The 16076-nt window shown below is 43.2% G+C and overlaps 1 protein-coding gene across 3 annotated transcripts in view; it reads left to right on the forward strand.

Annotated features, from left to right (window-relative positions):
* The window catches only part of LOC118402022 (oxysterol-binding protein-related protein 1-like), a 33147-nt gene that overhangs the window by 6848 nt on the left and 10223 nt on the right, over positions 1-16076 (forward strand). Inside the window, exon 2 of one of the 3 annotated variants that reach the window (XM_035799839.2) lies at positions 9377-9595. In XM_035799839.2, coding sequence (XP_035655732.1) covers positions 9534-9595 — 62 coding nt within the window. In that variant the 5' untranslated portion in view covers positions 9377-9533. Of the gene's footprint in view, positions 1-9088; positions 9596-15185; positions 15253-16076 lie in introns of those variants that run through there. The other 2 variants (XM_052476878.1, XM_052476879.1) reach the window with 2 other exon arrangements.

Consider the following 16076-nt stretch of genomic DNA (forward strand, 5'->3'; position numbering starts at 1 on the left):
ACTCGAAGTAGGTTGACTTTCTTTCCAGCGGTCTCTTGAGTGGTCAAAGCCCAGGTTCTGACTTATGATGATGCTTGGTAAGAGTTTTGTTTTGTCATAGTGCCTTTTACTGCTGTCTTCCTGTTAGTGGAGGATCCATAACAGCAGCATCAGACAGGGGGGAATGGCCAGCAACCGAGCTCAGGTTGCCCAGGAAAGACACTTGATCCTGGCCCACATTGCTCTCTGAGATGGGGGTGTTTGGTTCCGGGTGGAGGAAACTGGATCTGTAGGACGGGGTTTAGAACAATGACCTGCCTACCTGTCAGGAGCAGCTTCAACTACAAACTCTACAGAGGGAGTGATCAATACCACACAAACACATCTCACTGTTTATCAGATCTATTAAAACAAATATCAAATTAATGTTGTGTGGGATAGTGTTTGTTATGGCATTCTATGCCATGTCTTGTCTAAAGTGTGTGTGTGTGTGTGAAGTTGGAACAGGAAGTAGAGAAGAACAGTGCGGCTGGCTTCCGGGTTGGATGGCGCTGTGTTAAGAAGCAGTGCGGATTGGTTGGGCTGCGTATCGGAGGACGCATGACTTTCAACCTTCGTCTCTCCCGAGCCCGTACAGGAGTTTTTAGAATTAAAATAAAATAAATAAATACCTTATTTAAATAAGCATTCACACCCTGTTTCCATTGATCATCCTTGAGATGTTTCGACAAATTGATTGGAGTCCATCTGTGGTAAATTCAATTGATTGGCACACACCTGTCAATACAAGGTCTCACAGTTGACAGTGCATGTCAGAGCAAAAACCAAGCCATGAGGTCAAATGAATTGTCCGTAGAGCTCTGAGACAGGATTGTGTCTCGGCACAGATCTGGGGAAGGGTACCAAAAAATGTCTATAGCATTTTGAATATCCCCAAGAATGCAGTGGCCTTCTTAAATGGAATGGAATGGAAGAAGTTTGGAACCACCAAGACTTCTTAGAGCTGGCCGCCCGGCCAAACAGCAATCGGGGAGAAGGTGACCAAGAACCCGATGGTCACTCTGACAGAGCTCCATTGTTCCTCTGTGGAGATGGGAACACCTTCCAGAAGGACAACAATCTCTGCAGCACTCCACCAATCAGGACTTTATGATTGAGTGGCCAGACGGAAGCCACTCTTCAGTAAAAGGCACATGACAGGCCACTTGGAATTTGCCAAAAGGTACCTAAAGGACTCTCAGACCATGAGAAACAAGATTCTCTGGTCTGATGAAACCAAGATTGAACTGTTTGGTCTGAATGCTAAGTGTCACATCTGGAGGAAACCTGGCACCATCCCTACGGTGAAGCATGGTGGTGGCACATTATGCTGTGTGGATGTTTTTCAGCAGCAGGGAATGGGAGACTAGTCAGGATCGAGGGAAAGATGAACGGAGCAAAGTACAGCGAGATCCTTGATGAAAACAAACTCCCCCACGACGCCAGGACAGCGGAGTCAATCACCACCTTCCGGAGACACCTGAAACCCCACCTCTTTAAGGAATACCTAGGATAGGATAAAGTAATCCTTCTCACCCCCCCCTTAAAAGATTTAGATGCACTATTGTAAAGTGGCTGTTCCACTGGATGTCATAAGGTGAATGCACCAATTTGTAAGTCGCTCTGGATAAGAGCGTCTGCTAAATGACTTAAATGTAAATGTAACAAAGCTACTGTCAGAGGCTCTCCAGACATTAGCTACAGAGCACCAGGAAGTAGACCAGCAGTCCCTCTGTAAAGCCACACTATACACACTCACAGAGGATGACTGCTATGATGCCCTGTCAGGTCAGTCAAATCCAACAAACACTTTATGCATCCCAAACGGCGTCCTATTCCCTATATAGTGCGCTACTTTTGACCAAAGCCTAATGGGTAGAGCACTAGAAGTACACTATATAGGGAATAGGGGCAGTATAAGTTCTCCAACATCTGATATTTTCATTCCGAGTATTCAGATTTGAATTGCAGGCTATCCTGTTTTTCTTTGACCTCTAACTGTTGTTGACTCTGATCATTTCTGAAAGACCTCTATAAACACCTCTATACAAAACGATCTATTAACGCTTCTGGAGTACACAGCCAGTTTATAGTTTCAACGTTTCTTTGCACCCTGTACAGCAGGTGTAGAACAGTACAGTGAAATGCTTATTCACAAGCTCTTTCCCAACAATGCAGTTCTCAATATTCAGTATCAAGGTGAGAGGAAATAATATAAAGTATGAATATAAAGTAAGAACACACGAAGTACGAAAATAAAAAGTACCAGTCCCATAATTATAATTTGCAGGAGGTACTGTATATGTAAATGGGTAAAAAGGATACATATTAATGGTAATATTAATCAATATAGCAGCAGTGTAAGTGGTGAGTGGGTTTGAATAAATAATGGGTTGACTATCGTGGCTCTGCAGCAATTAACTATAAAGCTGAGTTGTCCTTCTGTCTGAATTGTTCGTTGAAACTATCTGGTTCCCTAACCATAGCTCGTCCCCACTCTTGTCAGAAGTGAAAAGCACTTCCCCTGTGGAGTTGTTTCTGTGTTGAAGAATATCCTGGATCCTATATAGACGCATTGTTTATTTTTATCAGCAGCACTGACACCTTTAGGCTCCAGCAACACTTATTTCTCGAGCAGACAGTAGGCTCTGGGGATGAGGGAGATTTCACTCTTTGTTTTGTCCTTTATACTGTAACTGGTTGGCAGTATTCTTTGGCAGAGAGTTAATAATTGTGTTGTATGATTGTATGCTGACTGCCATAGCAATGGGTAGCCTATCCTTCAGATGGTCCTCGTAAACACACATTTTCACCACCTTTGATTATGCAATATCATAAAACCTCAATTGTATATGGATTGCTCATGACCATAGGCAGTTCTATCAGATGAGAACATCACACAAAGAGCAAGTTGAAGTTAAGAGCAACTTTAGAGTATGTGTCTCGGAACATAATTCACCTCACATCCTCAAGCGCCCACAGCTTGGTCCATTGCCCCAGATGGTCCCCAGGGCACCTCAGCCACCCCAGCCTCCCTCCACATCTTCCTGTCTAATGACCAATCCCAGTGATGCATTACACAGCTGGTTACCCAACCTGCTACACTGGCTAATTGTCTCCATGTTGGGCTCAAATAATTGCCCTTAGAACTAGTGTCACAGAGAAGTAACAACCTCAAAATGGCCTCTGCTAATGAATCCCAAGGCTGAGTCAGCTAGCAGTTGCTTCTTCTTAAGGCTGAAATATTATCCCTTATTGAAAAGATATAGAAGAATTTAACACGATTCTTATGTTCTACCTGGAACTTGTAAGTAATACATATGGCAACAAATACACATACAAGAGTCATAGTAATATGTAATATGACTTAAATGGGTGGATGACATTTAGACATAAATGAAATGTTGCACGTATTGTATAAAAAAACATACAAGAGACATGTAACCTAATCGTTCTAAGGTCTCTCATACATGGGACATACACATTTCTAGCAACTTAGATCATAGTAATAGCAAGCTGTTGCAGGAGACATTTAAGCTAAAAGCCCATTTATGCTTATTTCAAAAATGCGATTCTGAGGCTCCGGAGGGTTGCGGAGGTCAAATTGAGCTCCATACCGCATCACCATGCACCTCCCAAGTGTTCTAACAATGCTGAGGGCTCAATATACTGTAGCTATGAATTGACACGATTGGTTGACAGTAGGTGGGGGCGGGAGGTCCTGTATAAACACGAACTCACTTCCTTGACAACTTACTTCACAACAGCTCTGCTCCACGAAGCGCAAGAAGTATGAATGTCCTGAGTTCTGCAGAGGCCGTACCACTGTAAATGGTGTACGGCCACTGCAGTTGTCGGATTGACCATGCAGAACCTTTAAGCCATCTAAGGTCTCACATACATGGGTCATGCACATTTCAAAGCACTTCCATACCACTGTCTGACGTCATTGATGCATGCAATGTTACTTATTGAAGAAAGAAGCAAGTAGTGCCCAGCAAGGTAACCTGTCTAAATAACTATCGCCTGTAGCACTCACATCTGTAGCCATTAAATGCTTTGAAAGGCTGGCCATGGCTCACATCAACACCATCATCCCACATACACTGGGCTCACTCCAATTAAAATACCACCCCAACAGATCCACAGATGACGCAATCTCTAATACACTGCACACTGCCCTCTCCCATCTGGACAAGAGGAACACCTACGTGAGAATGCTGTTCATTGACTACAGCTCAACATTCAACACCATAGTGCCCTCCAAGCTGATCACTAAGCTCGGGATCGAACACCTCCCTCTTCAACTGGATCCTGCACTTCCTGACAGGCCGCCCCCAGGTGGTGAGGATAGGCAACAACACATCCGACACACTGACCGTCATCACGGGGGCCCCTCAGGGTTGCGTGCTTACTTACCAGTGTGGTTCCAGGACAACAACCTCTCCCTCAATGTCAGCAAGACAAAGGAGCTGATCGTGGACTACAGGGCATCCCATCCACATCGACGGGGCTGTAGTGGAGCTTCAATTTCCTCAGGGTCCACATCACTAAGGAATTATCATGGTCCACACACACCAACACAGTCGTGACAAATGCCCAACAACTCCACTTCAGGAGGCTGAAAAGATTTGGCATGGGCCTTCAGATTCTCAAAGTTCTACAGCTGCACCATTGAGAGCATCTTGACTGGCTGCATCACTGCTTGGTATGTCAACTGCTTGGCATCCAATCGCAAGGCGCTACAGAGGGTAATGCATATGGCCCAGTACATCACTGGGGCCGAGCTCCCTGCCATCCAGGACCAATATACCAGGCGGTGTCAGAGGAAGGCCCTAAAAATGGTCAAAAACTCCAGCCATCAAAGTCATAGACTGTTCTCCACCGTACGGCAATCTGTACCGATGCAAGTCGGTGGAACCAACAGGACTCTGAACAGCTTCTACCCCTAAGCCATAAGACTGCCAAATAGTTAGTCTGGGTAGGTATTGGTTAACTAATTAACTGCATTAATCTGCATTGACCCCTTTTTGCACTACCCTGTTTGATTCATCACATACGCTGCTGTTACTGTTTATTATCTATCCTGTTGCCTATTCACTTTATACCTAGCTATATGTACATACTGTATCTACCTCGTACCCCTGCAAATTGAATCGGTACTGGTAGGCCGTGTATGAAACCAATATATCGTTACTCATTGTGTATTTATTCCTTGTGTTATTTTTCTATTATTTATTTATTTATTCTCTGCATTGTTGGGAAGGGTCCGTAAGTAAGCATCTCACTGTTAGACTAGACTGGTTGTTTACGAAGCATGTGTCATATACATTTGATTTTGATATAACCAGAGGAAATGGAATTGTTATCTCCAGTAATTACTCTATGCTTGGCCTTAACGTGAACTACCAATTGTTGAGTACTGAATTAGATATAGCACTCTGTAGTGGCCAGCTCCAGCACAGTGTACCGTGCATTCAGAAAGTGTTAAGATCCCGTCCCCTTTCTCCACATTGTGTTACGTTGCAGCCTTATTCTAAAATGTATTGAAATATGTTTTTTCCTCGTCAATCTTCACACGGTATGTAGCCCATTATGAAGAAGCTAAAACTCTGGGGGGTTTTCTACAACAACAAAAAACGTATTTACATAAGTATACAGCCTTGAGACTAGAAATTGAGCTCGGTTGCATCCTGTTTCCCTTGATCATCCTTGAGATGTTTCTACAACTAGATTTGGAAAGGCACACACCTGTCTACATAAGGTCCAACAGTTGACTGTGCATGTCAGAGCAAAAACCAAGCCATGAGGTTGAATGAATTGTCCATAGAGCTCCGAGACAGGATTGTGTCGAGGCACAGATCTGGGGAAAGGTACCAAAAAATGTCTGAACCATTGAAGGTGCCCAAGAACACAGTGGCCGCCATCATTCTTAAACGGAAGTTTGGAACCACCAAGGCTCTTCCTAGAGCTCACCGCCTGGCCAAACTGAGCAATTGGGGGAGAAGTGCCTTGGTCAGGGAGGTGAACAAGAACCTACTGGTCACGCTGACAGAGCTCCAGAGTTCCTCTGTGGAGATGGGAGAATCTTCCAGAAGGACAACCATCTACAGCACTCCACCAATCAGGCCTTTATGGTAGAGTGGCCAGACAGAAGAACTCTTCAGTAAAAGGGACATCACAGCCTGCTTGGAGTTTGCAAAAAGGCATCTCTAAAGGACTTTCAGACCATGAGAAACAATATTCTCTGGTCTGATTAAACCAAGATTGAACTCTTTGGTCTGAATGCCAAGCATCACGTCTGGAGTAAACCTGGCAGCATGCCTAGGGTGAAGCATGGTGGTGGCACCATCATGCTGTGGGGATGTTTTTAAGCGGCAGGGACTGGGAGACTAGTCAGGTTTGAGGGAAAGATGAACGAAGCAAAGTACAGAGAGATCCTTGATGAAACCCTGCTCCAGAGCACTCAGGACCTCAGACTGGGGCGAAGGTTCACCTTCCAACAGGACAATGACCCTAAGCACACAGCCAAGACAAAGCAGGAGTGGCTTCGGGACAAGTCTCTGAATGTCCTTGAGTGGCCCAGCCAGAGCCAGGACTTGAACCCGATCGAACATCTCTGGAGAGACCTGAAAATAGATGTGCAGCAACGCTCCCCATCCAACCACATGGTCTCTCCTATCATTGCTATGCAGACGACACACAATTAATCTTCTCCTTTCCGCCTTCTGATGACCAGGTGGCGAATCGCATCTCTGCATGTCTGGCAGACATATCAGTGTGGGTGACGGATCACCACCTCAAGCTGAACCTCGGCAAGACGGAGCTGCTCTTCCTCCCGGGGAAGGTCTGCCCGTTCCATGATCTCGCCATCACGGTTGACAACTCCATTGTGTCCTCCTCCCAGAGCGCTAAGAACCTTGGCGTGATCCTGGACAACAAACACCCTGTCGTTCTCAACTAACATCAAGGCGGTGGCCCGTTCCTGTAGGTTCATGCTCTACAACATCCGCAGAGTACGACCCTGCCTCACACAGGAAGCGGCGCAGGTCCTAATCCAGGCACTTGTCATCTCCCGTCTGGATTACTGCAACTCGCTGTTGGCTGGGCTCCCTGCCTGTGCCATTAAACCCCTACAACTCATCCAGAACGCCGCAGCCCGTCTGGTGTTCAACCTTCCCAAGTTCTCTCACGTCACCCCGCTCCTCCGCTCTCTCCACTGGCTTCCAGTTGAAGCTCGCATCCGCTACAAGACCATGGTGCTTGCCTACGGAGCTGTGAGGGAACGGCACCTCAGTACCTCCAGGCTCTGATCAGGCCCTACACCCAAACAAGGGCACTGCGTTCATCCACCTCTGGCCTGCTCGCCTCCCTACCACTGAGGAAGTACAGTTCCCGCTCAGCCCAGTCAAAACTGTTCGCTGCTCTGGCCCCCCAATGGTGGAACAAACTCCCTCACGACGCCAGGACAGCGGAGTCAATCACCACCTTCCGGAGACACCTGAAACCCCACCTCTTTAAGGAATACCTAGGATAGGATAAAGTAATCCTTCTCACCCCCCCCCCCCTTAAAAGATTTAGATGCACTATTGTAAAGTGGCTGTTCCACTGGATGTCATAAGGTGAATGCACCAATTTGTAAGTCGCTCTGGATAAGAGCGTCTGCTAAATGACTTAAATGTAAATGTAATTGTAACCTGACAGAATGAGAGAAACTCTCAAAATACAGGTGTGCCAAGCATGTAGCGTCATACGTGTGATGACCCTCCCACTCGGTCTGACGAATTCTTTCTCTCTGCTCTTGTTTTCCTTAATAAGATGTCGGTATTAGGGTCGTCAGCAAAATGGGACACACCTGGGCTCGGGTGTGTCCCGGGGATAAATACCCCTTTCCCCCATACATCAAGGAGACTGTCCACACAGACACTGCTTTTTGTTATGGCATTTTGTGGCTTTGTGTTTGTTTGTTTTGGCACCTCTTAACACCCCTCATTATCACCATCTACGCACGCATCCACTCACTTACAGTTGTCGTGTCTTTGGCTATGCCGGATTAAGTGATATGACATGCTATTCTATAAAATCCTTTCTCTGTAATTAATATTACCTGATTGAGCTAATCATGTAAATGTAATTAACTAGAAAGTCGGGGCACCACAAAATAATATTTATAGAGCACTTATCTTCCGAATAAACTCTTAAAGACCTAGTAATATTTGACATCAATAGCAGTCAATATTAATCGTCACCTTATTTCAGTCTCATCTGAAAGTTGTAAAGTTGCCTTTTAGAGTGATCCCTGTTACTCTAGGATTGTTGCATTATTCATCCATCCACAGTTATCTACTGGTCAGAGCTCTCTCTCTCTTCTTATAAATATACCATGCTTACTGCATCTATAATGAGATGATAAAGATCGACCAGCATGTTATGGAGCATTATGAGACCTGTATCTTGTTTGTTTACATAATAAAGATACATTATAAATAAATATACCATGCTTACTGCATCTATAATGAGATGATAAAGATCGACCAGCATGTTATGGAGCATTATGAGACCTGTATCTTGTTTGTTTACATAATAAAGATACATTATAAATATACCATGCTTACTGCATCTATAATGAGATGATAAAGATCGACCAGCATGTTATGGAGCATTATGAGACCTGTATCTTGTTTGTTTACATAATAAAGATACATCAACGCATTTTGTCCATTTCTTTGATTGAACTTTAGTTTTGGATTAAGCCACATGACCCACGTTTATAAATAGCATTACTCTATAACGAGAGATTTGAAGCTTTGTTGTTCCCATAACTGATCATGCCAGCTCAATTTTTGAATTTAAATGCTTTATTGGCATGTCAAAAAAATGCATTTGTATTGCCACTATAATTAAGTTCTTGAATATTTAGTTAGTCATGCCAGCTCCCTAACCCCAGTATCTCAGCTCCTCCTCATTGTTTAGAGATTCTGTTTTCCCTCCCCCTTTTACTGGGTGTTAATACCTGTGTCGTCCCTAGTAGCAGTAGAGTGAGGTCTAGGTGAGAGGCGGGGCCAGAGTACTGTACGAACCACAGCAGACACAGCACCCGGAGGAAGCAGAGCATTTATGTGGATTCTCATTGTAACACTATCCCACAGGTGGGGTTTCGCAGGCTCCAGGGAGGGAGAGGAGGAGGAAGAGAGAGTTCAGTCAGTCACTTCTGGGTGGAGGAGTGTGCAGGCAGGTTGCAGGTCTAAGAATAGAGTTTTTGGACTAGGTTTCAGCTAAGCTTACCATGTTTTGGACTGAGCTCAAAGGTGACATGACCCCGTCTGTCTCTCTGGCCACTGGCATCCCACTCCTGCAGATTCCGAGAACAAGCGTTCTCTCTCTCTGAACGGCTTCCTGTTTGTGGTCAGACACTCGATTGAAGAGGAGGAAGAGGAAGAGGGGAGAGAGCCCCCTCTGTTCAGCAGCAGCCTCCATTGCCGTACCACCCTCAGGGAACGGCCACTGCCAGCGGAATGTCCGGGGAGGGTAACCATGGTAACCCGAAGGCCCAGTGCAATGGAGTAAAGAAGCACAGGTAGGATCACGCTCTACTTAATGTGATGTAACGGCTTGTTTCCCACGTGGTTTCCAGCTTGGTTTTCTTGTCTCCTTTCTTCTCCAGTGTGTGTAATAGCAAAGATTGTATCCGTGTTTGGCTCAATTCCATTATTTTTAGTTGATCGTTATATTTCATTTCAAAAGTGTGTTTTTATCACGTGTGACATTTTGTAGGAAATTACTTTGTAGGAAAGACTCACCAGTCACAATGTTGTTACTGCTGATGTCAATAATGTCATTATAATGTATAATATTTGATCACTTAGCATAAGTCTTTGATGACTGTTGTGGTGCTCAGAATAGACTGTCAGCAGCCAGCAGCTCTACAGTATAGTATGTAATGTGATACCCCAGTCTGTCTGTCTTTCTGTTCCAGTTTTTTTTGTTTGAGCACCCAAGCCCCATAGACAGGTTTCTCTTGTTTTTCCATCCACAGTTATGTCATTCGGATTCAGCAGACTAGTGGCTTATTGGTGCTTCGTACACTGGGTCAGAGCAGAAAGCTTTTAGTATATTGGCCAACCTACTTTCTTTACGTGGATGAGGATGGTGGCATGCCCTTTTTCTTAATCCAACAATTGAACAGTGAATAATTTACTTGCAAGTACTTGCCAGCTTAGAGAAAAAAAGACAGTGAGGAAAGGTGTGTGTGTGTGTGTGTGTGTGTGTGTGTATGTGTGCGTATGTGCGTGTATGTATGTATGTATGTATGTATGTATGTATGCGTATGTATGTATGTATGTATGTATGTATGTATGTGCGTGCGTGTGTGTGTGTGCGTGTGCATGTGTGTGTGTGTGTGTGTGAGCATGCACCTTTATTTGTATTGAAAGAGATTGATGAGAAGCTTGTTTATACATTATAAATCCTGTCAGACCCTTGTTTGTGTCTCTGGCTGTGTGTGGATACAGTACATTCGGAAAGTATTCTGACCTCTTGACTTTTTCCACATTTTGTAGCGTTACAGTCTTATTCAAAAATGATTTTTTTTTTAAATTCCCTCATCATCCTACTCACAATAATCCATAATGACAGAGTGAAAACTGATTTTTTGCATTTATTGCAAATGTATTAAATAATTTTAAAAACATGACTTATTTACATAGGTATTCAGACCCTTTGCTATGAGACTCAAAATTGAGCTCAGGTGCATCCTGTTTCCATTGATCATCCATGAGATGTTTCTACAACTTGTTTGGAGTTCACCTGTGGTAAATTCAATTGATTGGACATGATTTGGAAAGGCACACACCTGTCTATATAAGGTCCAACAGTTGACAGTGCATGTCAGAGCAAAAACCAAGCCATGAGGTGGAAGAAATTGTCCGCAGAGCTCAGAGACAACAGGATTATGTCGCGGCACAGATCTGGGGAAGGGTACCAAAACATGTCTGCAGCATTGAAGGTCCCAAGAACACAGTGGCCTCCATCATTCTTAAACGGAAGAAGTTTGGAAGTTTGGAACCACCAAGACTCTTTCTAGAGCTGGCCGCCTGGCCAAACTGAGCAATTGGGGGCCTTTGTCAGGGAGGTGACCAAGAATCTAATGGTCACGCTGACAGAGCTCCAGAGTTCATCTGTGGAGATGGGAGACCCTTCCAGATGGACAACCATCTCTGCAGCACTCCACCAATCAGGCCTTTATGGTAGAGTGGCCAGACAGAAGCACTCCTCAGTAAAAGGGACATCACAGCCTGCTTGGAGTTTGCCAAAAGGCACCTGAAAGACTCTCAAACCATGAGAAACAAGATTCCCTGGTCTGATGAAACCAAGATTGAACTCTTTGGTCTGAATGCCAATCATAACGTCTGGAGTAAACCTGGCACCATGCCTATGGTTAAGCATGGTGGTGGTATCATCATGCTGTGGGGATGTTTTTAAGTGACGGGGACTGGGAGACTAGTCAGGTTTGAGGGAAAGATGAACGAAGCAAAGTACAGAGAGATCCTTGATGAAACCCTGCTCCAGAGCACTCAGGACCTCAGACTGGGGGCGAAGGTTCACCTTCCAACAGGACAACGACCCTAAGCACACAAGCCAAGACAACGCAGGAGTGGCTTGGGACAAATCTCTGAATGTCCTTGAGTGGCCCAGCCAGAGCACAGACTTGAACCTGATCGAACATCTCTGGAGTGACCTGAAAATAGCTGTGCAGCAACACTCCCCATCCAACCTGACAGAGCTTGAGAGGATCCTCAGAGAATAATTGGAGAAACTCCCCAAATACTGGTGTGCCAAGCTTGTAGCATCATACCTGTGACGACCCTCCCCCTGTGATGAATTATTTTCTTGTTTCCTTAATAAGATGTCGGTGGGCGGAGCTGTTAGGGTCATCAGCAAGATTGGACACACCTGGGCTTGGGTGTGTCCTGGGGATAAATACACCTTTCCCCCATACATTAAGGTGACTTTCTCCACGCAGACACACTGTTGTTGTTTTCGTGGCATTTTCGGGCTTCTTTTTTTGTTTGTTTGTTTTTGGCACTACTCAACATCCCTCATTATCACCATCTATGCACGCATCCACTCACTTACACTACTGACGACACACACTATTGTGACTTGTATATTGGTTACTTTTTTGTTATTTCTTTATATCTGCTTTGTCAACCTCTTTGTTACGGGCTAAGAGCCGGTTCGTAACAAGTGGGGGCAGGTCTGGAATATAAATTTGGTTCAGAGACATTTTGGCATGTAGTATTTTGTTGCATTATGATGGGTTAATGCTAATTGGGATGCACTTTGGTTGGTATTCACTGACTAGTCTTGTTTTTTATTGAACTTTTATTTAAACAGGGAGTCACATTGAGATTAAAATCTCTTTTACCAGAGCCCTGTACACATTACAAGAAAAACAGAATATTAAAACAACGTGCACGTGTATAAAACAATAAAAATATATATATATTAATAGACATTTAGTAAAAGCAATCACATTCAACTACATAGAGGCCCCCAATCAATCATTTAAACTACCTGAGAAACACCAGCACATCTAACTGCAGTGAACTTTGCAGATTGTTCCACAAATTAGGGGCATAAAAGCAAAAAGCAGATTTTCCCAAATCTGTGGAGACTAGAATGGGATTGGTAACTTAAATAATGATGTTACATATAGAGGGAGTTTCTGTAAGATTGCTTGATAAATAAATAAAAGAGAATGCAGCTTTCTTCTTACAGACATAGAGGTCCATCCCACATTTTATACAGACTACAATGATGATTCCGAAAATTGTCCCCGGTGATTAAATGTATTGCTGAATGGTAGACTGCGTGCAAGGATTTTAAAACAGGTTGCCGCATTCATGTCAACAATATCACCAAAATCCAATACAGGGACAATACAGGGACAATCTTTCTCCTATTTTTAATACTAAGGCATGATTTTATTTTGATATATAAAACAATCTTGGATCTTAGCTTCTTAGTCAGATTTTTTTATATGCGTTACAAAGAATAACTTGTCATCAATCCAGACACCCAGGTACTTATACTGAAGCTCAATTATACTGAAGCTCAATTTGGGCTCCATTTATAGCGCAAATATGCAGGTCCTCAGGGTCAACATTATGTGACCTAAAGAACAGTATGAGCTTGGTTTTACTTGTATTTAACACTAATTTAAGATCTGTAAGTGATTTATGAATTGAATCAAAGTCATGCTGAAGTTCACGAATGGCCTGCTGCACTGAGGTGGAACAGGAATACAGAACTGCATAGAGATGAATGTTACAAGTATTAACAGTGTTTCCTATGTCATTAATATGCGAAGTAAACAATAATGGACCCAAAATTGAACCCTGAAGAACTCCTTTTTGAATCCCAGCCAGAGCCCGGACATGAACCCGATCAAACATCTCTGGAGAGACCTGAAAATAGCTGTGCAGTGATGCTCCCAATCCATTCTGACAGAGCTTGAGAGGATCTGCAGAGACGAATGGGGAAAGAATCCTTAAATACAGGTGTGCCAAGCTTGTGCGTCATACCCATGAAGACTCGAGGCTGTAAGCTCTGCAAAAGGTGCTTCAACAAAGTACTGAGTAAAGGGTCTGAATAATTATTTAAATGAGATATTTCATTTTTTTTTTTTTTTGCCCAGATCTTTTTTTTTTAAATAACCGTTTTTTGCGTTATCATTATTGTGTATTTTGAGTAGATGAATAAAAATGTTCTATCATACTGTAGTATGTTAAGGAGACCTAGTTTTTAATTTGATGCCTCAATTTGTAATCACTTTTGTGATCTTCTGTGGCCCACAAGCGTACGATAAATCCTTGATTATGCGAAAAGGCATATTTCGGTTTGATTTGATTCGACAGGAAATGTAAAACATAGCTATGGGAAGTGAATGACGCTTTAGACTGAGTGTACGTAGTTACAGGAGGAGTCAGTTCATTCAGCCTAATATGTTATGCTGTGTTGTGTAGCCGACAGAAGTACTGCTCCGCCATGCTCCACTGGCCTTCTCATTCCGCTATTGATAAGAGAGAGGGTTAAGATTTATCCCTACGGCCCTCTTTCCATCTCTCCTCAATCTCCCTCTCTCCTCCTCTCCCTCCTTTTCTCAATTGCCTGTTGCGTCTGTTTAGTTGGAGCGTCAGTATTCATTGTATGTAGCTGCTTCTCTGCACCTCTCTGAGCAAACACACCGTCTGACTCATACATACACACACACTAGTGATGCTCGGGTTGACTCATAACCCTCATAACTCATATGAAGGGCCGGTGTGTGGCGGTCGTGTTGAATAAAGAGAAAACAATACATGAATAAATCCATAAATGTGTCATTCTTGTGCATCTATAGGCAACATTGAGGTTTTTCTTTCATTATTTTGAGGCTGGCATACTGGCATACTACACACCAAACGCTTTTGGGAACGGGTAGTGAAAGTTAACATTGATCGATTGAGGCAAAAAGGACAATGTCGGAATTTAATTCAATAAAATAAAAAGCTGTGAAATGGAGAGTTGAAAATGAAGAAAAAGGAGGGCCAGAAGTCATGTTTGGGAAAGATTTGGTGAAGTGGTAAAAGAGGATGATAGCAGTGCCGGCTATGTTGTTTGTGATGATTATGAGGTGCTATAACAATTTGACAGCCACACAACGTGGTCTTCAAATAGGCCTATGGCACGTCAAGGAAACTGTAGCATACAGTCCAGATGGGTTAAATGGAAACTGAAATCTGGACACTCACTGTAGGTCTATAACCTCTCACATAGTCTTAATATTATTTCTGCAGAATTAAGCATTTCTTGCAGTAAAATTATACATCAAATATACATTTTGACTCGGAAAAATGGGATTTCTTTCAGCATCTTGAGAGAATGCGAATGCGCAGTTAGGGACTGTCTGTAGAGGTGCTATTTTTTTTTTTGCATCATAAAAGCAGATAGTATTTCAGCCTCCTAAAATATGCATCCAAGTTTAACTGAAATCTTATCAGAAAAATGTTGGCTTGTTTTCACAGCGTTCTATTTTGCACAGAAAATATACATTTTGGGGGGAGAGTAAAATTGCATCTTCTCCCCTGTCCCTAAATGTATTTGCTCTGCGAAAGAAGCGGACATGACAGAAATCTTTACTGATGTCAACTAGATTGAAGCATTCAATCTATAATTTATGACATTATTCTGGTGAGCAAGGGTTTATTTAGTCTTCTATGGCAACATATAATGACATAAGAGAAGCTGCATGTATCTAATTATAGACAAGTTGACTAACAAATAGACTACCAATATGTCGGAGATTATAAGCAGAAACATATCTAAATGAGGCAAAAAAGAAATCCTGCACCCCAAGGCAAAAAATAGTTAGGCCGTCTCTGTAGTCTACATCACATTTTCTATATTTGCGGGTTAGGGTCGGGTGTGGGCTTCAGATTTTCACTTTATCACATCTAGTCGGGCCATTGCAGATGGGTTATTAGCAATTGCGTGCGGGTGAACAAACAGCTGACCCGTGCACCATTAATTCATACATACACACACAGGAACACACGCACACTCTCCCATTTAATCATGGTTATTGCACGAGGCTTGACCGCAGCAGCTACAGTTAGCTCGTTAGCTGTCGGGTGTCAGGTAACTCTGTTTCCTAATGGCAAGGCAAGACGAGGCAACTCAGTTTCCAAATAGTACGTCAAGCCCTCGCTGATATTCCAGATAAGGTTAATGTAATACAGCTGTTTGCATAACTAAATGGTGACCGCTTTCATTTTAGAAACATGCCAAAATGTTAAAAGTCCTGAAGACACAATGTTAAAGACCGTAGCTGTATATACTAAACATGGTTCTCCATGAACAAAGTCGAGAACATCACATAAAACCAAGGACACAAGCTTAAATGCAGATGCACATACTTAAAAAGTGGAGTCACACCTCACCAACAACAACATGATACTGTACCACTATCTGATAAATGTGATAGCCTGGAGTGTTGCTAAAATGTAGGAGGAAGA

This window comes from Oncorhynchus keta, chromosome 23 (genome assembly GCF_023373465.1).
Source record: "Oncorhynchus keta strain PuntledgeMale-10-30-2019 chromosome 23, Oket_V2, whole genome shotgun sequence".
Classification (NCBI taxonomy): Eukaryota; Metazoa; Chordata; class Actinopteri; order Salmoniformes; family Salmonidae; genus Oncorhynchus; species Oncorhynchus keta.